This window comes from Corvus hawaiiensis, chromosome 3, assembly GCF_020740725.1.
Source record: "Corvus hawaiiensis isolate bCorHaw1 chromosome 3, bCorHaw1.pri.cur, whole genome shotgun sequence".
Classification (NCBI taxonomy): domain Eukaryota; kingdom Metazoa; phylum Chordata; class Aves; order Passeriformes; family Corvidae; genus Corvus; species Corvus hawaiiensis.
The window spans coordinates 7,286,048-7,309,216 of record NC_063215.1 but is presented as its reverse complement, the minus strand read 5'-3'; the positions used below and the strand labels follow the sequence as shown (position 1 = coordinate 7,309,216).

Sequence of the window (23,169 nt, the reverse complement as noted above, 5' to 3'; positions counted from 1 at the left end):
TGCAACTCCTCTCCAGCTGGAAAGAACACATCCCATGGCAGTGAAGGATACTTTTTCCTGTGACAAAGGCAGCAATCACTGAGACAAATTAGATGGAAGTACATTTTAACCTTTTAAAGCCTTTATCCTATTAAATGTCTTTTGCAGTTAGTATATTAACTCTTTCTTTAGAAACACAATTGCTGAAGATATTTATTGTTTAGTGTAACTAAATGCCATTTCCAGAAGCTTTTGCAAGACTTAGGATGAATTCCTAAGCAAGCTCTGCCCAGATGAAGAACTGTAAGAAGAATCAACTACCATAAACTGGGTTTATATTGCCATTTTCACAGGAATAAAGATCAATATTCAGGTTACAGGATAGAACTAAACTCTCAGTAGGGAATCCTCAATCTTGTTTGCAGGCTGGGGAGAAGGATATGCCTGGAGTGGCTCTTTGATAGAGCTGGACTCCACATAGATAAACATCTGTTATCCATCTGGTGCTGTAATTGGCAGACTTTATATATAAGAAACATGTTGCTCAGCCTTGCCTGTTCATGTAAAATGTCACCACAACCTTTACATTTTACATGGGATGTAAGTTTGTAAAAATCAGCAGGTCTACCCTGAGTTCCAGAAAAATCAACACACACTCTTTAGTCCTGCTTTTCCTCTTTGAATTTCAGCTTGTTAGTAAGGCACCCACAAAGGTCACCTTGGACAGCAACAGAGAGTCAAAGGGAGCTCCTTTCTGGGCACTGTGTCCTTTCATGACTTTAAAGAGAGGTCTATCAACAGCAGATGCCCCTAGAGCACCCAATGTTTACACGTGACCACAGAAGAACACGCCAGCTCCCAGTACAGCAGTTTGGCCATCAGCCACGTGCTGAGGCTGGACAGTCTCAGGACCCTGCTCAGCCAAGGTACATTCTGAAGGTGCTTCAATGAAGCTGAGTCTCTCCACTGGAGCTGCACACACAGCTCAGTTCCCCTTCCTTCGCAGGATCCTGTGCAGAATTGCTTTCTCTGCTTAGGCTGGTTAATAAAGTGTTGTAGTATCTCCCACTCATATTTGTTTGAGGCTTAGTATCATGCTTTGTCATTCCAACCCTGCAGTTCTCAGACTCATTGTCACCCCGTGTCACACCATCACATACTTTTACACACATCTGCTCCATGCCATTCACTCACTTTTCTGTAACACTGAATGCCAAAAATAACCCTGAAACGGAAACTACTTCATGCATTACAGTACTCATGAACTAAAAGCAAAGTATATTGTACCTTGATAAGAATAAGAGGTTTTTTCCCACAGAAGGAACCCACTATTTCCCCCAGTAGGATACAAAAGGGAAGGGTCAATGCTGTGCTAATACAAAGGTGAGGCAGGCAGCCAGTGCTCACAGGCTGCAGCAATGCCTAATGGCTTGGTTGCCTCCCACATAACCTCATTCTTCATCTCATGCTTCAAGTCACTACCAAGGTCTAACAACATAATTAGAGGTTTCCTGCAATGAGTGGCAAATTCAGGTGAACTAGTTTGAGTGCAACCACTACAGCAGTGCTTGTAAGTGGTTAAGTAGCAGGGAAGAGGAACAAATATTAGAGAACAACTTCAACAGCAAAGATAGGTCAGTATTTACCTAGAAATCACATTAAAGCTATTGTTTAAAACACCTGACTTGTTTGAAATTTCATCAGTTCTGGGAAGAAATATAACTGCAAGACTAGACAAAGTTAACACAGAGTCATCCAAACTACTCTGTGAGGAGCAATAATTGAACTGTTGCCTGGTGTCTCTCTTCCTCGTGCTCTCTCTCTCACTATGCCTTACAACACAGTAAAATTCTGAGAGGAGAAAGGCAGCATCCTCTGGCAGTGTTCCTTTTGAGAGTGGCAGACTACTGCCCAAGGGATTTCAGATCAAGGATCTCTCTCTCAAAGTAAGGCTTGTGAGAGCAATGTATGTGGTTACTGACAACACACTTGCAATCCTCCAACAGAACCAAGGAGAAAAAAGCCAAAACAAAAAGACATCAAATAACTTACGCATACATCAACCACAGAGAGAACCAAGAACATAAACCTGTATTGTCAGAGAGAGCTTCTGACTGTTTATTTTAAATTGAGAAGCAAAAATCATGTGGCAATAATATAAAAAATATTCCATTATGTTCAATTAAGTGAAAAAAATAATCTGGCATATAGATTTCCCCTATTATATATTGATTCCTTTTACTTGGCTTTTATTCTAATGTCTGTAAAGCAAAGTCAGGAATAAACTGCAGCTGACTGTATAAAAAAAAAGTATTTATTACACGGATTTCTTTCTTTACAAAATGTCTTATGCTCCAATGAAACAGGTATGTAAAACAGAGGTTTAATTTGAAATCTGAATGTTGTTCTGGGAAAAAAACAGACAAACAACAAAAAACCAACCCAAAACCCCTTTCCCAGTTTATCTCAGCAGTGACAATTTTCTAAATTAGTTAAAGACCAGTCCTGCAGCAACCTTCACAGATAACTGAGATAAATACTCATTCCTGTTTTCTTATTTTTATCAGGAGAAATACTCCTTGTCAGGAGTATCTGAAGTACAAAACATTGCTTCTATACTTGTATTTTCACTTTGGCGAGCTCTGTAAATAATAACACACAAATGTCAAATTTCTTAGCAGGTCTTTGCAAATCGTGCCTTCACAAGTAAGACTCCTCTAAAAATAAAGAGCTCCATCCCATATACACACACAAAAACAATACTAAGGTTCCAACTCTCGTATGTCTTTGAAAGGAAATTACTAAGAAATGAATTCAAAAGTTTCTGTAGTGGAAGGAGCACAATCAAGAGGAAAATTATTTCTCTCTCTTTTTTTTTTTTTTTTTTAGGACTGCTTGTTTTCATCAATGTCACAAACTGCTTGATACATTCAAATATTTTGTTTCAAATAAACAGCGTAATGGACTATAATGGAACACGTTTTGTGCTGAATTACGTAACAGTAAAGGTATGCGAGTTTAATCAACTATTACTTAGCATATTCCCTGCTTGAAGTCAGGCAGTGCTCGCACTACAACTCACACATTCCTCAGCCCTGGAAATGATCAGAGATTGTCAGCCACTCCAGGCGTCTCCGTAGCCCAAATTACACTGCAGTGATGCTGTTCCAGCCTCACAGCACCGGCTTCGGCTACGGGCAGCGATCTGCAGCAAAGTGACCCAAACGCTGCTGCGGGCACCAAAAAACACAAACAAACAAAAAAATCCAAACCTCCCAGCCCTACCTGAGCAACCCGGAGCTACTCACCATTCACGGCTGCGGGAAACTGAGCCATCATGGTCCCGAGTGCGCCCCGCTAGCCCTCAGCCATCTGCAACATGAAAACATCGTGCATTAATAATGCAACAAGGGCAGAGCCGAGCGGGGCACGTCCGTCCCCGGCCCCACTTCCGACAGCGAACAATGCCCGGCCCGGGGCTGCTGCTGCTGCTGAACCAGCGGCATTTACACCGGCGAGGGGGTGGGGGGTTATTTATTTATTTATTTATTTATTTATTTTGTATAGGGTATGCGGTGCAGTCCTGAACGTTGTGCCAGTTCTTAAAGGAAAACAGTACCAAGCGCTCGGAGTGATGCACACGAACTGCCCCCGGCTCGCCGGGACATACGGCTGGGGACAGCAGAGCCCGGGGTCCCAGCAGGTCCCTGCCAGCCCTCCCCGGTAAATACTTAGTGTTTCATTAAGAAAAAAAAAAAAAAAAAAGTTCAGTGCTCAGCGCCTTGAGCCAAAGCTGCTGCTGAGCAAAGTGGGAAACCAATTATTATTCAAATTCATCCATTCCACCACTCCACGCCCCATTAACAAAGAAAACACTCTTACATGATGTATTCTGAAGAAAGGGCTTGTCCCAATAAAAACCTGTCATCAGACAGTTTTGCAGAAGTAACACAATGAAGTTATTCCTTCTCCTGAGCTACTGCATAAAGACTCAAAAGCAGCATTTAAACGATGTCTCAATAGAATTTACTTTATAATAAATATCAGAGTACTAAGATTTCGTTTTTCTAGTATGCATCCTTTCAAGAGTACCTGTATAAAGAATACTTTAGAATTGCAAAATATTCACTAATACTTATCTGAGGGAAAAGCATGAACAATTCACTGCTTTATGAACATAGAACTAAGACAATTAAGTCAGCTTGTGTTTTGGACGAGATAATTTTACTTAAATACTGAAATCTATACATCATAATCATTGTCCTCTATGTGGAGGAACTATTGTACAGGATGAAGCTACAAAAATGAAATATTTATTTTTATTTAAAAATACATGAGTCACATCTCACTCACCCCCTTTTCAGACATCTAACCTCCTACCCAGACACACACACATAAAAAAACCCTTCACCTCTCAATACAGCCACATATTTTAATATTAAGTACAGAAATATCACATCCCCCATAGTCCCTTCCTGCCAAGAAATTCCTGCACATCTCAGCACAAAAATCACACAGCTGGAAAGCCCTCTAGTACCACCTGAGGACAGGTAAGCATTTTTTTTTTATCTATTGCACGTTTCTTCAATAAAATTAAAAATGTCTGGGATCATTTGTTAACAATTCTCTATGTATAGTTCCCATCATCGTTATCATATATACATACATTTGTGGCTACACACACGTATACATATCTACTTCAAGAAAGTAAATGCAGTAGTTGGTGAGTCCAAATGATCTCTCACAATGACACTAGGTATGAACCACAGAAAGATGAAAAAAGGAAGCATGGACCTGCTCCAAGACATGGACCTACCAAGCAGCCTACTAAAAGACACTTGAGATCTATAAAGAGCCTTCCCGAAAAATGCTGCCAATGTTGTTAAACACTTCTACAGCACATTTCTCTGCAAAAGCTGTTCTGTCAAGGAGGTCTAAAAGAGAACCTGAAACGATGACACAGAAGCAGGATGCTGGAGAACACCCCCAGAATCAGCAGATTTCCACCTGCATGTGGCTTGTTCCAGATTTAGTCTTACTGGTTAAGGGCTACACATTTGATCTTTCCTCCAACTCACTTTGTTCTCTTAATTTCAGGTAGATTTTAGTTGTTTGTTTTTTTTTTTTTTAATGAGTAATCACAAAAACATAGAATATTCCAAGCTGGAAGGGACACAAGAGGATCATTGAGTCCAAATTCAGACTCCATGCAGGACACCCTAAAAGTTAACCGGTGTATCTGAAGAGCATTTGGCCAAACATTTCACGAACACCAACTCGCTTGGGGCAATGATGCCTTCCCTGGGGAGTTTCTTGTGCATAATTGCCCTCTCTGTGGAGAACTTTTCCTTACATCCAATCTCAATGTTCTCTGATACAGCTTCAAGCCATTCCCTCATGTCCTGTCACCAGAAGAGACCCGCACTTCCCTTGCTGCTCCCATCATAAGGAAGATGTAGATAGCAATGAGGTCACTCCCTCGGTCTCTTCTCTGAACTGGACAAACCTCATATTCTCAGCTGTTCCTCAAAAATCTTGCCCTCTAGTCCTCTCACCATCCTTGTTTCCCTCCTTTGGACATGTTCTGATATTTTTATATGCTTCTTAGTGTGGGGCCCAAAACTGGATACAGTACTCGAGGGGAGGCCTCACAATACAAGTCAGATAATTATCAGACAATACAGGTCTGATAGTAAACTGATTAACTCTTAAAACCCCAAATCTTAAGATATACTTTTGAAATACTTTATATGTCTCACAGTTAGAGAGAAAGTCACATTTTGCCTTGGTTTTGCTGAAATGGCTTGTGTAGATTGAGCTTTCAAACTCTCAACTGCTGAGCAGGTGAGTGGGAGAAGTAACCCAGGCAGCTTCATGCACACAAAATGGGGAAATCCCTTCTCCTCATTTTAATGTCCCAGGAGTCACAACTATACCACATTTTAAAACCAATTTCAACTGAAAAATTTTGAGGACTCTGATGTCACTTTCGCTTGGTGGGGGTCATTCCTATTTATGAAAGCCCTGCATCTATGGAGGACATGTGTTCCTGGTTCATTTTCATCAGCAAAATAATGAGCATTCCTGCCCTAATTATCAACACAGGATTTTTCAGTGTACCTGAAAATTCCCCAAGTTTTTCACATCTGGGCTGAACCAGCCTGGTAAATCTGTGCTGGGCATTGCCATGTAGATGAACCAACACCCAAGGTCCAAAAAGAAGAGGGAACTGCCCAATGGGTCTGTACTGAGAGTACGTTACAGCAATGCGATGTGATTTAATCATGTTTTAGCTCTGTTGTCTCACTATTATGTCTATATGCAGACCTTGTCATATTTTAAATAAATACTAAACTTGAAGGGGACCAAAACCCTCCTACAGTAACCATTACAAATGGAGAAAATTATGACCTTACAGAAGCAACCAAAAATCATAAGCAGGCCTTTTACAGGATTTTGTATATCTCACCAGCACTGGAAACACATACTTATCCCTTTGCACAGATCCACTTCATTCAGACATCAGGACTACACCAAGCACAGATACTTCTCCAATGACAGACTCTCAAGTTGTACCAAGAAGTAAAAAAAGGAAGAACTAAAGTATTGCTGCAATATAATTTCCCCTCACTCGATTTTTTTTAAAGAAGGAGGAAACAGTTCAGTAAACTTGAAATCTACACACATTTTTCAGAAGTCTGTGAAAACAATCCTTCTCAAAGAAGGGAGCTTGCCCTCAACAAGTATTCTGTCTTCTGCATTTCCCCAGCACATCCCAAAGGCTTGGAGATTATGCCTACATCAAAGCTAAAAGCAGCTTATTTTCACAAATTGCAAATAAAGTTGCTGCAGTCACCATCTATAAAGACCTACAAAGGTGTAAAAGCATCTTAAAGCTTTAGGACACAAGTGTGAACCACTTATTTACCGAGGGAAATCTCAACAAAATATTCTCACTTTAAGACAAACTTAGAATTTTTTAGAATGATTCTGCTAACTTCTAATCATTAATGGAGGTGAAAGCTGTAAATTTCCAAGGACCCTTTTTACACAACACATTATACAATGCCATATAGAAATGTTCACTGAAGAAAGAAAATAAAAATCAAGAAAATACTATAACCAGTGTCCCAAACAGATGATATTGATGAAATCATGGCCTTCACCACCAGAATATTTCACAAAAAATTGTTTCTGCAAAATGTTCTAGATGTGCTTGGTGAACTCAGTCATGAGTCGTAAGAAACTGTCACAGACACAGCATGAAATCCATGGTGTAACAACAGGATCAAACATCATTATGAACATTGTAGATGACATTAAGTCCTGCTGCCATTTAGGGTGAAAACAGGAAAACTTGGATCTTACATTTAAACAGCAGAACAGCAAGTTCTTGTAAACAAGACATCTGACTAGCCCCAATCTCTAGAGCACTAATTGCTTTCACAAACTGACCTGCCAGACTGCAACTTCTGTTCCCTCTCTCAGTGTTCATTACAGCTGAGACAAGTGGAGAAAAGAAATGAGGAGACTGCAAAAAGCAGGGAACACATCAGGACCATGCTGAAAGCATTAGAAAACATTAGGGCTGGGCAGACTGCACACAGAGGGAAAAAAGCTTTTTCTTTTCCCTGTCATAGGCATATTGCCATTTTATGAAGGGCAGCTTTACCACAATCTTTGTTAATATTTATACTTGAATCAATTATTTTTTTCAAAACATTTCTTAGAAAAACCACAGCCACATAGTTTTAGTAGGAATGAAGGTCTGGTGCACCAGGCTCTGTCTGGAAGAAAGCAAATACCATGGAAGCAGCATGTGTGGTCACCCTGTTACTCTTCCTTTTCTCCATGGCAGGAGGAAGATATATTGTGGAATTTTGCTGCAAAAGCCAATTAGCAAGAACAGAGACTACAGCACCAGTTACCTGATTTACTCTTTGCAACACCTGTAGATATGGACAACACAAAGACGACTCACTAGTACCTGCAAAGCAAGCAGTGACTTCGTAATAATAGCCCATGTAGCTGTTTCCTGCTTTTTTTGGAGTACTCTCTTAAAAATGAGATAATAAGAAGCATTAGTAAGGCATTACGAACCAGCACAGACTAGAACTTCTCTTGGTTCAAGACATACCGGTATGAGACTCTACTGATTAAAAAAAAAAAAAAAAAGAAAAACATCTCAACATTGTGGCAGGCCAAGCCTTTATCTCATTTCTACAGTACAGCTATACACAGCCACATGGCCTTTTCAAAATGCACTGTGGCCAGCTTACAAAGTCCACCCACTCCGATAACAAACGAATGACATCAGTGACAAAACGGAGGAGTCGACTGTGGGTAGCACATTGCTGGCTCTTCCTGCTCCCCATGCTACTGTAGATAACAGTACTGCAAGCTTTAGTTAATATTTTGACATTTGAAGGAAAAAATAAAGGGTTAAATATTTTACTTCTTAACCTTGTGCTACAAAGCCCTTTCCTTGCTCACTGTGAAAGAGAAACTTCCTTCCCAACAGTGATCCAGACACAACACAAAAAGTATTTTTCTGACAAATATCCTTCTGCCCACCTTGCCTGACTAATAGGCTTTCTGAACATACTGACCATCAAAAATACAAGAATCTCTGTTTCTGTTCAAAAAACAGAATTGTGTGGTCACTGTTGCTGGGTTTACTCTGTTTCTTACACAGCTGCTCAGCTGTGAAAGCACCCATTCAAAGTATCAAGACACTGTTCAGCTCTCTCCTCTGTTTCTGGAGATTAAAACTGATCTTTTCCCCCTCCTAGGAGATGGTTTCCCCTATTTTATTGCACAGTCAATCAAGGAAACTCATGAACAGTGATTGGAATAGTAATGTTAATTCAGGACTTCAACCACCTACAAGAAATTCTCTACATTAAAGCACAGATGCACAGGTTCCTCTCTGTCTGTCCATGCCCTTCCAGCTTCAAATCTTCTTTGCAAGGAAGAAATTATTCTGAAGGAGAGAATGAGAATCCCACTTCAGGAAGCTCACTATTTAAATCCCTGGCCCTTCTCCCAGGAGACACAAACTTCCTCAGGAAAAGATGGGAATTGAACCCAGCTCTGTCACGCCCTGGAAGAATACATTCACTAACCTGATCCCAGACAGACATCACCACCTCTGCTTGCTTTGTTTAAAAAGGAAATGAAAAAAGCAAAAAGCAGAGGGTAGACTATTTATAAGATTTTTTTTTAAAGGCTCTGAGCTTCTACCTTCGAGAAGGAACTCCAGGCTGCATATTGTAACCTTTCCAGAGAGCTGAGTGAGAGATATGCTTGCTCCTCAAGGGGTGGTAACTTAAAATACTCTTAGTGGTTTTTTTGCTTCCTACTTTCTAATTCACATGACTCCCTACTCCATATGCCATTTTTTCTAGATTCTGTTTTAAAAGACATCAATTCTCACATCTAATTATTTGCAAGCATTGTATCAGCACCCTTAAATGCTGTTTGGTGAGGTCCACACACCTTGAAACCTGCAGTTCTCCACTTTCACACTGTAACTCCTAATTTATGTCAATACGGACTTGGACGAGACCCAAGTATTTGATGAGTTGTCTTCTTTTCATTATTTTCTTACTTCAACCATGACTGGAAACATTGAGAGCATATTACTTTTAAGCTTATTCATTTGAAATCTTGCCACCTTAGAGGGAAGTTTTGAGCCTGCTCCTGTCTTTCCATCAGGAGCACAAGCAAAATGATAACAGAGAAAAAAAAAAAAACACAACTAAAATAAGAATGCTTAATTATTTTCTCCTTATGATAGAATAGATGCTACTTAACTTGCTGCTCAGTTTTCAGTCCCAGATAACAGTGCAAAATGTACAGAACATCTAATGGGCTGCTACAACAAAGCAAAAACCAAAAGATACGTGAGCACTCTTCTGTGCTCAGCAGAAAGCAATCATTGACTCTCTGTAAAACTAATGAAAATAAAACATTCAGTGAGACTGGATTTACAGTTTAGGTATCTGCTTTCAAGCTGGGCAGCTGCACAAAACCATTGCAGGCTTAACTTCTCAAAATTGAATGAGATGACAAGCAGAGGGGAGAAAAGCCACAAGTGGCCTTTAAAGCAAAGAAAAGGTATTTATCTCTGATGAATCAAAAATCAAGGAAACCTCTTGGGAGAAGAAGTAAAGATCAGCATAAGGCAGTCCAACAGGAAAAAAAATAACTAGGTAGGGGTATTTCAGATTGATAACAGATGGGTAAAAATGCTTTCCCCAAAGTGACACAGGGAAGTGTGGTTGTAACGGAGATTCTGCCCAGCACAGGAACTCTGAGACCAGCACACTGGTCCTGAGGTGGACCCAGGACACAGGCAGTGTGGCCACAGCACCTCTCACTTGCCCCAGATGAAGCTTCCTGCTCTTGACCCCACTCCCATCTGCAAATCTCATCCATGCTTATATTATGAAGAACAGTCCTTCAAATCATCCAGTTGAAATGTGGTCTCTTAAACTTTTACCACTGAGCTCTAGAGCATACAGTAATAATGTTTTGACCACCAAATTTGAATTTCATGATCTTAGAGAATCAGTTATCACCTGTGTTAGACAAACATCTCAACATCATGTAAAATCCTGAGGGGCAAAATTATTTCAGTTAGAAAGACACTTGTCCCACCTTAAAGTCGTTACAGTGTAGTGGAAAAAGCTATAAAGTTTTTGCTTTTGATTAGTAAAATTCTTGACCTTTGAAGGATAAGACTAAAAGTATTATTTAAATATGCTCTGATTTTTTGATACATTTATTTGTATAGCCATAATAGGTAATTTTTTTTCACATTCCAATTGTAATATTTTTAGAAACAAAGAAGAGTTAACTCCCATTTCCTTTTCTTCCCTTACTTCATGTGTATGCTGTTGAATCACTGACTGCAGATACTGCTCATGACTGATGCCACAGCATTTCACAAGCTCCACTTGCATCAGCCTTGAACATTTTCACTAGTAGAGCTGGCTCAGAATTATTATCTGCTACTTCTGAAGCAACAACGTCTCATATCAAAGTGTCTCAAGTTAAACTGGCTCTCAGAATTGCTGTTCCAAAGAAGCTGTGACTTTTCTGGATCAACCACGCCTTTTCAACTATCTGTAAGTGCCAAAATGTTTAAAAATAGTTCTCAGGTACTTGTCCTCTATTAGGTAATTCCAATGCTTTGTGCTGCTACTGTCATCATGTTACATCATTTGAATTTCATGTGCTGTTCTGAAAATAAGAGTTACACAACACTGTGCTCCTCTATATATTAATGTTCAATCCATTATTTTAACTCTAGGATCCAAGTAACCAACCTGGCCAGGCTGTGTTCCTATACTGACAAAGTTCTAAATACTCTCCATTTGAAGAAAAATGGCATTTCATCAGCTTCATTTTTAGCTTATAATTTTTATGTGACCTAATCCTTACCTTTACATTTGGTGCTAATGGCACAATACCAGAAAAACGAGTTACTACAGTCCCTGTATCATCTTGCAAAGGGCAATAAAACACTGTATGTGTAGAAGTAAGAACTCCTCCTCATGAAATAAAACCCCCTCTTTTTTTTCTAAAGAAAAATTTATTTTATCCTTAAATAAATCTGAGAATAAAAAAAAAACAAAATAAAAACCACCATCCTGATAAGTGAATTAATGAAAGCAGTAACATTATAGTAACCAAGCAACCAGAATGCTTGAATTCTTAGCTCCCCTGCCTAAAAGTATGAGACATGAGTAGTTAACGTGTTTTGATGAATCCCATCGCCTAACATGGACCAAGCTTAACAGAAGGGTGCCCTTTGCAAAGATCTTAACAGACTATAATATTCATAAAAAACAGGCAACCAGACAGAGAAGGCACAACCAAATTTAGTACCCTCAAGGAAGAGAAGGACTGCTGTATGTTTGAGTACCAATATTAGACATCAGAGGATCCACATGGCTAAAAGCTGCTCTAAATACACTGACCACGAGAAAAAATTCAACACAGGCTCACATCTGATCAAACTCAGACAGCCAATGCCACAGAAAACAAGGCTTCACTGCTCACAGCTGCCTTAAAATTTTGGTTTGCATTGGTCTGTCACTGGAAAGAACTTGAACTTACGTGTAGTCGTAAATCTCCCAGTTCTACACTGATCAGGATTCAAACACACCATTTCCAGAGGTAATTCAGGTACCTGCAATATTTGCAACTAAGCATTTGAAAATTTTAGGATCACTTAAAACAGCTGCTTAGCCCTTCTAGAAATCCAACCAGGCACTCTAACGCTAGTGTTTCCCCTCAAAATAGTCTGATGTGTCATCTATCACCAACCAGAGCACACAAGAAAAATGCAATTTTAAAAGGTGAAGTTAAAGGGTGATAGTATGTTTTTAAAGGTAGAAGGAATACTGTAATGACCCTATTTCACCCCACAGCTAGGTTCAACCTCTGAACGGCAAAATACACTTTGTGTTAAGTGTTTTACTGACAAGCAATAGTGCTTGAAATAGGTCAGTCAGTCATAAAAAAGAGAACTCTGTAACTAGCATGACTTTATCTTTGTAATCTTTATAATCACCACTTAAGACAAAAAAGCCTAAGAAGGGTTACTGACTTTCACACATCATTCAGCCACATAAAGTGAACCTTCCAATCCAAGCAACACCCCAAACTCTCTGTCAGCCAACTACTGCTCTCATGATTTTCACAGGACTGTCTACATCAAACTTCACCCCAAAACTTGAAAACATGGCAGGATCCATCATCACCCTTTGTCAAGAGATGTAACATTACATTGAACTGAAAGCAGCCTTTGAAAGTCAAAATAACTTGAAAACAAGGAAGTAGAACAATTGCATACATATACATGGAACAAATCACAGCCCCAGTGCTGCCAGGAGCACTGGCTAATGTCACTGTAAGACCAAGCTCTGTTATTTTTGGGGGGTTCTTGGTGACTGGTCAAGGATCCTGGTGACTGGAAAAAGGTGAACATCAGACCTTCCATCTGAAGGGCAAGAGGGACAGCTGACCAATACAGAAGGCTGCTAAGTCTTACTTCAGTCCCTGGAAAGATTATGGAGCAAATCCTCCTGGGACCCACCTACAGATGCTCGAAGAAGAAAAAGGTGATAGGAAATGGCCAGCATGTGGCTACTGAGGACAAACCACACCTGACACATCTCATCTTTGAGATGACTGGCTCTGTGAACGATGGCACAGCAGCTTGTTTTGACACTTTTAACAAGGTCTCCCACAGTATACTTGGAACCAAACTGGTGGAATATAGTTTGAAAAGGTTGACTGTAAACTGGGTGAAAAACCTGCCTGACCATCAGACTCAGAGCGCTGTGATCAGCAGTCTCAAATCCATCTGGTTGGAACTAATGATGTTCCCCAGGGGCTGATGCCATGGCCAGTATTGTTTAATGTCTTCACTGATAGCCTGGGCAATGGGATGGATGTACTGTACTGGAGAGGGCTGTCCAGTGAGTTTTTGGGATCTCCACCCTCAGAGGTAATCCAAACACAACCAGACATGGCTCTGAGTGACCTGAGTTAGCCATGCTTTTCATAGGGTTGGACCAGATGACCTCCAGAAGTCCCTTCAAAATAATATTATTCTATAACTACATTTGAGGTAAATAATAAAAAAAAAAAAGGAGAGAGTTAAAAGCTTTTTAAAAAACAAGATACTGGAGACATTTCCTTTCAAGTGAAAATAGGCCAGAAATTAACATTACAAGTAAAGATGTCAAATTTTTGAACCAGTTTTAAAAAGGCAAAGAGAACAGCTCTGGCTTTTAAAAGAAAAATCTGATGAAATGCTTTTTTCATGTAGTTTGCAGGTTGATCAAATTAAATCTTTTGAGGCAACAGCAGATAATTTACTTGCAAACTGTTAACTAACAGTTTATCTCTCAGACCAGAGACATCTGTCTTAATTTGTGACAGGAACTAATCTGGACTACACTGCCTTTCAGGAACTAATCCCAAGGTATTTTCCGGACTGATGCCTATTTTCAAAGGCTGTGAAGGTTTTTGATAATGCCCCAAGCAAAGCAAGCACATCACCTTTCACTTTCCAAATGCTGCCTCATTTTCCTCACCAGCTCCTGACAAGCAGCTCAATGAAGAAATACTATCACCTCCAGACTTAGCTTTATTTTCCATAGCTGCTACTTTCCTATGGCATGAAATCGATTAATTTTTCAACATTAAAGACTACAACAGAAATATTTGTAAAAAACTTTGCTGTAAGTACTGTTGTGGTAAAAATCACTGTAATACCTGAATCTCAATAAAGACTTCTCAATAACAGACTTCAAAATCATCCACATGTCACTTCAGCCTTGACCTATCTCATTCTGTCTACAAAAATGGTTAAAAAAATAAGTAGCCATAAAGCTTAGGTGCTTTGACCAGCACCAATGGTAGATAACCTCACTATTTTTATGATTAGCACAAACCAACCATAGGCACCCCATTTTGTTTTTGTTACTGCTACAGGAACATCCTCTTTGTTTCTATTACAGTGACAGCTACAACTCAGCCAGGGACACATCCCGTACCCCAGATCTTGTACAGATGGAGGAGAAAAAAGTAAATGCAATTCCCTCAGGATAGTAATTAAAAGGATAAGCATATTCACTTGATCTAATTTAGGCATCTGAGTTAGGAGGCTAATCTGACAAAAAATTCTGCTCAACAGAGGCAAGGAGCAGCCTAAATCCATGTCTGCAGGCATCAGGCAGTTCACATCATATGGAGCCCAGAGTCTGAACTAGGGTTTCTCTAAATTCTCAGAGGCACGGTGGTGTGAATGCCCCTCCCAGCTGAGTCAGAATAAAAAAATACACACAAAAAAACAGGGGAGGTAGAGTGGAAACAAGGTAACAAAAATGAACCAGCTTTGGTAGCAGAATGAAACTCACGTAGCTACTATTTTTCCAATTAGTTCCTAGCGCTCATCACTTTTAAATGTCACCATCGCATTAGCGGATACAGAAGTTTGTTACAAGAAAATTTCAGATGAATTATTTAAAGTTCTTCAAAGCCAGCTGCAATTTATGTGTCACCGATGTTACCCACACCACGTTCTATTTCACACACCCTCCGATTTTCCCTGTGCACATTCCGGCGTGGGAGCTGCGGCCACCACAGGCCAGCACCAACAGCAAACGAGTTTAAAAAACATCATTTTCCCAAAAGAGCAACGCACACGATAGGGTAGCCTGGACACAAGGGGCAAAGAAACTTGAGGCTTCTCATTGCCGTGTTTTAGACGGGGAATTTCAGACCGGTGTTTAAGAGAACCGCTGCAAGAATTCAAAGAGGCAGGCACTATCTTAAAGCACGATCTACTTTCGAGTTCTGCAATGTGACAGATGTCAAAGCCTCAGCTGCCGTGAAAACCATTTACTGTGTTCAAAATGGTACCTTAATGTTTAGGGAACCGAATCACGTATCGCAGCCTCATTTTATTTTCTGAATTACGACATGCCGCGGTGAGAAGTCGAGACCGAGAAAAGCCAGTCTATTTACAGACAGAACAGTTTGCAAACTTTAACTGCAGAAACCAGCTCGGTTTCTCCAAACTCCGTGTTTTCACAGCTAACCGGCCGGAACAAAATCACCATCACCACAAGGAACTGGGCTCTACAAACGCGTCCGAGTCACCTCACCTCGGCAGGGCGCTCCGGGAGCTGTTTGGGCACAGGCACCGGGATCTCTCCGCTCGCAGCGCACTAAGGGAGCGCGGGCGAGCCGCGGCAGCGCCGGCAGCGGGAGCCACCGCCGCTACCGCCCAAAGCCCCAGACGCCGCCCCCACCCAAAAAAAGGAAAAAGAAAAATTAAAAAAAGAAAAGAGACCAGACTCAGATAAGGGGATAAAAGACAAGTAAAGCAGCTAGCAGCGCTGGAAGCCGCAGCGCTCCCGCTCCGCCCGCGGCCCCGCGCCCCCCGCCCCCGGTACCTGTTGCGCTGCCCTCAGCGGCGGCTCCGCCGGGCCGCGGCCCCTGCGCCTCCCGCGGCGCTCGGCCCCACAACATGGCGGCGGGGGCGGGGGAGGAAACGGGGGCGGGCGCTGCCCGAGGCCGGGCTCCGCCGCAGCCGGGACGGGGCTCTCGGAGCTCGGTGGAGGGGTCGCTGTGCCCGGCGGTGCAGACCCTGGGTTTGGGCCAGGCTCGCCAAACAGTGCCGCGGTCCGGGCATGTCGGCATCGAGCCCGTCGGTGCCGCTGCTGCACGGTAACAGCTACTGCTTAAAGACCTGACAGAGGATCTACCCCGTCCTTGCTCACATTTGTCCCACTCGATCCCAAGTGCTGTCTCCTCGTCTGCTCCATAAGTTACCTTTTCTTTAGCTTTCCGGCTGTATCCCAGTCCTTTACTAGAAGCTGAAAAGCTGTGGCCCCTGTGCGGCCCCGTCCCAGATAAGGACAATTCTTCCACCTGGGAGCAGGTAACAGCACCCTTGGTGCTTTTCCATGGGAAGAGTGTCCCGCTGGGACGCCCACACCAGCGCGGAGGGGGCTGGCAGCAGGAGCTAAATTTGGCTCACACTTGGCACTGCTCAGTGTACTGAAATACGTAGGGTTTCGGGGGGTTATCTCTCCAAAAATTAAAGAATCCGGTAGGAAGGAAACACGTGGAAAATGCCATCATTTTTAAACACCAAACCTTTTCCTTCTCCAGTGAGTGGATCTCGCCGTGCACAGATGATTACAGTGCCTTTCTGCTATGCTTTTGCTGGGTAGATAATTACCTATCACCTTCATACAGAGCAGATTTTTCCACTGACTCATTCTTCTGGGTTCCTAATGAGCCTTTCCAGTTTGTTACACCTTTTATCATTCACGGTGATTCCAGAACAGTCACGTTCCTGTGCCATGCAATGGCCATGGCCACATCCTAGCACACACCCGATGTTTGCATTTGCTGTTGCAGCTGCTGCACTGCACTGGCAGCATTCATGAATTTACCCCTCGTGACCTCCTCAGCCCTCATCTGATTCACTGCTTTTGAAGATACAGCATTCTCCTCCCTCACACCCAGCCCAAACCCATGCTTTGTATTTTTGTCCTATGCTCAGACTCAACCTCGGCTTTGATGCACAGGTATTTGCTGTGTAGGTGGATTAAAACATGTGTTATTCAAGGGGCCCAGGTGGCCTTGGGCTGTTTTGAAGTCATCTGCAGATTTCATGAGCAGTGCTTCATTTAATTTCAAATAATTGACTGGGATAACAAAGCAGCCCTGGGTCAAGAACAGGCTTCTCTGAAGCCAAATTAAAAAGTCTCTCATCTGACATTTTTCACTTGAATTACTTTTTAACACCGCTTAAAATGCAGCCTTTAATCTGTTTAGTACACATTATAGTGATATAGCAGTTCTAAATGTGACTTTGTTGTGCTGGCAACACCTCCAGCCTGCTCTGGACTGAAGACAAGTGCTTGCATCAGGCATAACAGTTTACTTGGTTCATAAAAGGCCACTGTAGAGAGAATTAAGATAACAATAAACCAGATAAATATGTTTCTTCTCATAAGACAAAGAACATTAGGTTACTGATTACAGTAGTTAAGTATTGGGAAGGGCAGTGTAAAAATCTGTGAAGGGAAGTCTCTAAGAACAGGTTAGACAGATATCTGAGGAGTTTGGTAAATACAGTTAGTCAATCATGCCTTGAACATTGAACTAGGTGACTTCTCAAGGTACCTCACGGTTCCTTTCTTCTGTTATTAACGTTACTGCCAGGCCCCACAAGCAAATGGACTTGGGCCGTGTCTGTGCTTAACCACTGGCTTTGAGGCGACAAAGTACATCAAGCAGGAAATGTATAAAGGACGTTGGGATATTTGATTCTGTAAACATGACAGAGGGGGAATGACCCATCTGCTTTATTAATGTTATGCGAGATCCCTATAGGAGAGCAGCAGTGTACCTCATTTGAGGTAACTATGTGTTGCCTAACACCTCCTTTGACAAAACTGACGCCAGGAAAATCACAGAATGGTAGCATAGTTTGGGTTGGAAGGGACTTTTTAAGGGTTATCTAATCCAAACCCCCTGCAATAAGCAGGGACATCTTCAACTAGATCATGTTGCTCAGAGCCCTGTCCAACCCGGCCTTGAATGTTTGCAAGGATGAAGCACCAACAACCTCTCTGACAGTGTTTTATCCCCTCCACTGTAAAAAAATTATTCCTTATATCTAATCTAGATCGACGCTCTTTCTGTTTAAAACTATTACCCCTTCTCCTGTTGAAACAGGCCCAGTGAAAATACCTCTTATCTCTCTCATAGGCCTGTTTGAGTACAGGAAGGACACAATAAGAGCTCCCTGGAGCCTTCTCTTCTCTAGGCTGAACAATCCCAACTCGCTCAGCCTTGCCTCATAGCAGAGGTGCTCCAGCCCTCTGAGCATCTTCGTGGTCTGAACTGGACCTACTCTAACAGGATCACACCTTTCTTGTGCTGAGGACCCCCCAGCTGGACACCCAATAGGGTCACAGAATCACCTCTTTTGACCTGTTGCCTAGGAAGGGTGGACTTGTAGGGAATTAAAAATTCAGCCGACTCCCTAGCGAGATAACCTGGTATAAAAAAATTAGCACATCAAAGCTTTATGTACTCTGATTCTGCACAAATTCAATGCTGTTTTATCTATGTTATCACAATGAACTGGAAGTGATCAGAGATATTAGAATAATATCTGTAAGATTAATTATCAGGAAGTGGAGGAGGACTCACAACCTGTTGTGCAGACACATTTGAATGCAGCAGCCCCTCAAGTCACTCTTCCTTGGAAATGGGGTATGTAGACATCCAAAGTTTAGTGTCAGGTACTAAAAAATGCATCCTTGAAGTAAAGCTGAACTCTTACTCAAACTAAGGATCTTACAGAGATGTTTCATTACTAATGTCTGAGGCACAAACTAGTATTATACCTTTAAAATGGAGAATGAAATTTGTTTCCACTCAGAGTTTGACTACTGCTTGAAGTAGGTTCAAAAGAAAAGCAGTACTTTTATGAAAGTGCAGTTTCTACAGGCACTGTTGCAGATACTGCCTTTGGGCATCTTGGGGTTTGGAGAGAGTGCTTTTTGCAAGCTTCAACATGTAGTTTTCGGGGCTGATGTCAAATACCAGGTGAAATAAAAGTCCCGTCTGGTTACAGTACCCTTGTAGCAATGAGTAGACAGTGGCAAAGAAACAGGAATTAATTAGTTTGTTTCAAAAAGCCATTAAAGCAAGAGAAATTGCTTAATAATAACTGATAATATAAAAGGGAGCTGAAAGGATAAGAAACCAATGGTATGATAAGATACAGGCTCGTTCCAGGCATAGGGGCACGTTTACAGCACAACAGCTACTCAGAAGAGATCAATTAAGGTGAAAGTATGGGAGGAGCAGAAAAGAAGTAGGATTTACTATATATAACGTTTCATCTTCTAGGATTGTTATGGCATCATTTATTATCCTACACTTCTAGCGGGAGGTGTCCCTGCCCACAGCAGGGAGGTTGGAACTAGATGATGTTTAAGGTCAAACTCAACCCATCCTATGATTCTATGATCTCCTTCTCATGTCTGAGCCCAAAACCAACACATAACAGCAAAGCCTAACAAGATATAATGAAGACGGAGAAACTATTACTATTAAAAGCAACTCCATTTTCACACTAAGGCGTTACTCTTTGATCATTATCTGTACTCAGTCCTCAGTTTCCTGTTACAAGCAATTTTGATATTTTTAGATTAATAATGAAAGATCTCCATTGACAGCAAAAAAGATCCTGAATAAAGTTGTTTAGCCTGAACTGAAGGGCAGTAGGTAGGTAACATGACTTCTTCTCTGCTCTTAGTCTACTCCATAATATTGTTTATTTTCTCTGCTCTGCTGCAGAAAACACATCAGAAGTGAATGCTTTATACTCCCTGTCCAAGCCCTCTGACCAGGCAGTGTCTAAGCTTGTTGGCAGACATCTTCCTGCAAACGTATGTTTAAAACACATAAAGTTAAGCCAGAACCAAATGAACACTAGAAATCAGTTACTGCAAGAATAAGCCAAGATTTGTGCACAGTTACTGGTCAGGGATCAAGGGACATAAAGCGACAACTATTTCTGAGTGGTCACAAAGCAGTAATTTTTCAATTGTAACCTGGACATGTTGCTCCTGTACTGACCTGTTTAATTTTGCTTCCTAATGAGTGGCATTTCCTCATCTGGAGAGTCCAGCTTGTTGTCCCAGCTATAAAGAACTACTTAGGAACAGCCACACCTACCTGATGAGTGACAGCTCTGACCTCCTTATTAGATTCAAGTCTATTATTCATGCTAAATTTTCTTTTGCACCTCCTTTTTTTCCCTCTAGAGAACACAGAAGCAATAAGCCCTCACTCAGTGCTGCTGAAGGTTTCATATTTACAGCAGTGGTCAACCTCTTTCTTCCTTTTGAGAAAATGCTAGATACTGTCTTTTAACCCACATCTTTATTTAAAAATTGAGGCATAAAACACAACAGGATAAACAAAAGGACAAGTTAATATTTGCTTTCCACACCTGACAGAACAGGAGTGGTGCATTTCTGATATTAATTCTGAGTAGCAATTTATCAAAAAGGCGTAGAAGGCACAAAACACGCACTGGATCAAAAATAGAACTTCTAGAGATGTTGGTTTGGTTTCTGAACCAGAAGCCCATGCAGGTTTTAAAATAACAAATGGCTACTTTATTAATTTTGCAGGATTTTCTATTACTTCATAGCTGTATAAAATAAAACATTCATGTCCTAACTTTGTTCCCTGCCAAGCACTGATATTATTTACTAGTGGATGGGGAGCTGGACTGTATTTGTTCAGTGTGGCAAAGGCTTCTTTGCCTACCGCACTGAAATTATTTTGAGATTTACAGAACATCTATGTAACCATAGAGAAAGTAGCTTTCCAGACAGGCCAGACCATGTTGTGAAGGGAGGCAGTGCTGACTCATGCAGACTGAATTATGGCAAATAAAATTTTGCCAACTGCTGAGCAGACACAAGGGTTTTACTTGCTATCCCTAGCTGCAGTGCAGGCAGGCAGAAACGCTCAAGCACGCAGAAATTTCACAAGTGTCAAGTGCTGACAATAACAGAGTAATGGGGTTAAGCAAGGTTAGTTGTTGCAATTTGCAATCCCTATGCCATAATTAGTAAATAATATTTTGGTAAGTCAGAGTTGCAGGTTCACTTCAGATGCATTTGTTTCTCCACACTCAAGTTTTGATGCAAGCCAAGAAGCCGGTCTAATCCGAATAGGCTGGGACCCCCTACTGCATTTGCTACAAATGTGGGTTTTTCCCCACAAATCTTTCCGTTTTAGGTGCTAAAAACCTGTTATTTGCTACATACCGTTGGCTTCTGTGGACCAGTACTAGTTTTGAGTAGTGTACCTCTTGCGTACCAAATTTTGTGAGGTTCTCTGGAATTACACATTGCTTTTAAAGGACGAATGACATAAACATTGAGAAAATTTGAAATAAATCTTTTCAGGTTTCAGAATGTTTTGTGAGTTGCTGTGAAAAGGAAATTTTTTTCAGATTCACAGACTTCTGGAAAGATGCAGGCATGCTATAGAGCAAGTATATACTATGATAAAGATAGGCAAAACTGTGTAAGACAGTAAAGTAAATGTATGATTAATAACATAATTAATAAAAACAGGGATTCATTGACAGGGCAAACAGATCACTGTGGTTTTAAGCTGGCTTATGAAAGTCTACACAGAAGCTCTGTGTTGATGGAACACAGAGGTTTGCCCTGACTGTGGCTCTTGCTTGCCTGGTGTAACGCTGACAGTTTGAGGTGCTGCTGCTGCCCCCATCTGCCTGACATCCTGCTGGACTTTTCCATGAAAAACGGAAGCAAAGGCAAATTCTTCCACCAGCTGCAAGTAATAACGTTGTGCTGTACCTCAAATCAGTGACAAAGTTATTGCATTCAGAGGGTTGGATCTCGTTTTGCAGTCATTTCCCAAAACTGAGTTGTCCTCTTAGATTAAGGTTTGTTTTTTTTTTTTTTTTTGCAGTTGAAAGTTTGATTTTGACCAGAGGTAAGTCTGTCAGAGTAAGTCACTTTGTAACTTACATTGACATTAAAGTTTAACAAGAGTTCAAGCCAGAGATGAAATCAATGGAGTGTGAAAAGAGATCATACTATCAGCCATTAATGCTTCACTTGAATTTTCATGAAAGGCTTGTCTGGCTTTTATCCTGCTTCTTGCTTTGGAAAGGGAAATCTATAACAATTTGCTGATCTACTTCACTGATCTACTCAGAGTCTTTCTGGAAATTCATTTGCCAGAGAAATGGTTTGGCAGAAGAGTCACTAAAATAGTAAAAAACCAAATGATTCTACTATTTCTGACAAATAACCCTCACCTGTCTGTTACCTTTAACCTTCATGGCTAAATAGTTTAAGGCAAAATTATCCTTTTGTCCTGTGTCAGCAATGTCAGGAAAAGGGCTTTTACTGCCTAACAAGATAAATCCATTGGCACTTGGCACTGGCAGTCCATCCAAGAAATGCTGCACTGCATTGCTGCCGCTGAATTTGCTTTTCCTCTTCTGAACTGGGATCATCATGGATTGAATGCCACTGCCTAGATTATTATCTTGGCACTTAGTGAGCACATTAACTGAAGGGACAACTGCAAACATGGCAGTTTCAACCTGCTGAAACTGTAGTTATGTCCCATGTTTCTGCCATGATGAGGTCCTGGGCCATTTTGTCTTACAAGGAGCCAGCTCAGTCCTGCCTGAGTAGCACTCACTAGACTGTCAGGATTTAAAATCAGATGAAAGAGAAGAAACACTTTAATACAGAGACACGACCAGGGAAAGAAGCTCTGTCGCTATTATAAAGATGTTAAAGGTTCCTGGTAAAACTCATAACATCTTTGCTTGGCATGAAGTCTTCATCAGTCCTGGATGGTAAATGAGAAACAGGAAACCTCACCGGCATTATTCCAGGTAAATCTATATCAGCAAACTCTGCTTTGTCCAGGTCACAATGGAACAACTCAATACACCTGTGCATCCCCAGACTATCCTCAATTTCACCCTTCAGTCAGAGAAACTACCCAGGGAAAGTCCGTATCAATTCCACAGCAATAAGGCAGCTTTGAATCAGAGCCTGCAGT

The 23,169-nt window shown here is 41.2% G+C and overlaps 1 protein-coding gene across 7 annotated transcripts in view; it reads right to left on the bottom strand.

Annotated features, from left to right (window-relative positions):
- The window catches only part of ITSN2 (intersectin 2), an 81,879-nt gene extending 65,431 nt beyond the window's left edge, over positions 1–16,448 (bottom strand). For 5 of the 7 annotated variants that reach the window (XM_048296155.1, XM_048296159.1, XM_048296158.1 and 2 more), the window contains exons 1-2: positions 15,960–16,043; positions 3,288–3,351 (exon numbers count right to left, since the gene is read on the bottom strand). In XM_048296155.1, the coding sequence (XP_048152112.1) occupies positions 3,288–3,318 (31 nt within the window). In that variant the 5' untranslated portion in view covers positions 3,319–3,351; positions 15,960–16,043. Of the gene's footprint in view, positions 1–3,287; positions 3,352–15,668; positions 15,803–15,959; positions 16,044–16,338 lie in introns of those variants that run through there. The other 2 variants (XM_048296157.1, XM_048296156.1) reach the window with 2 other exon arrangements.
- Between the last annotated feature and the right edge of the window lie 6,721 nt (positions 16,449–23,169).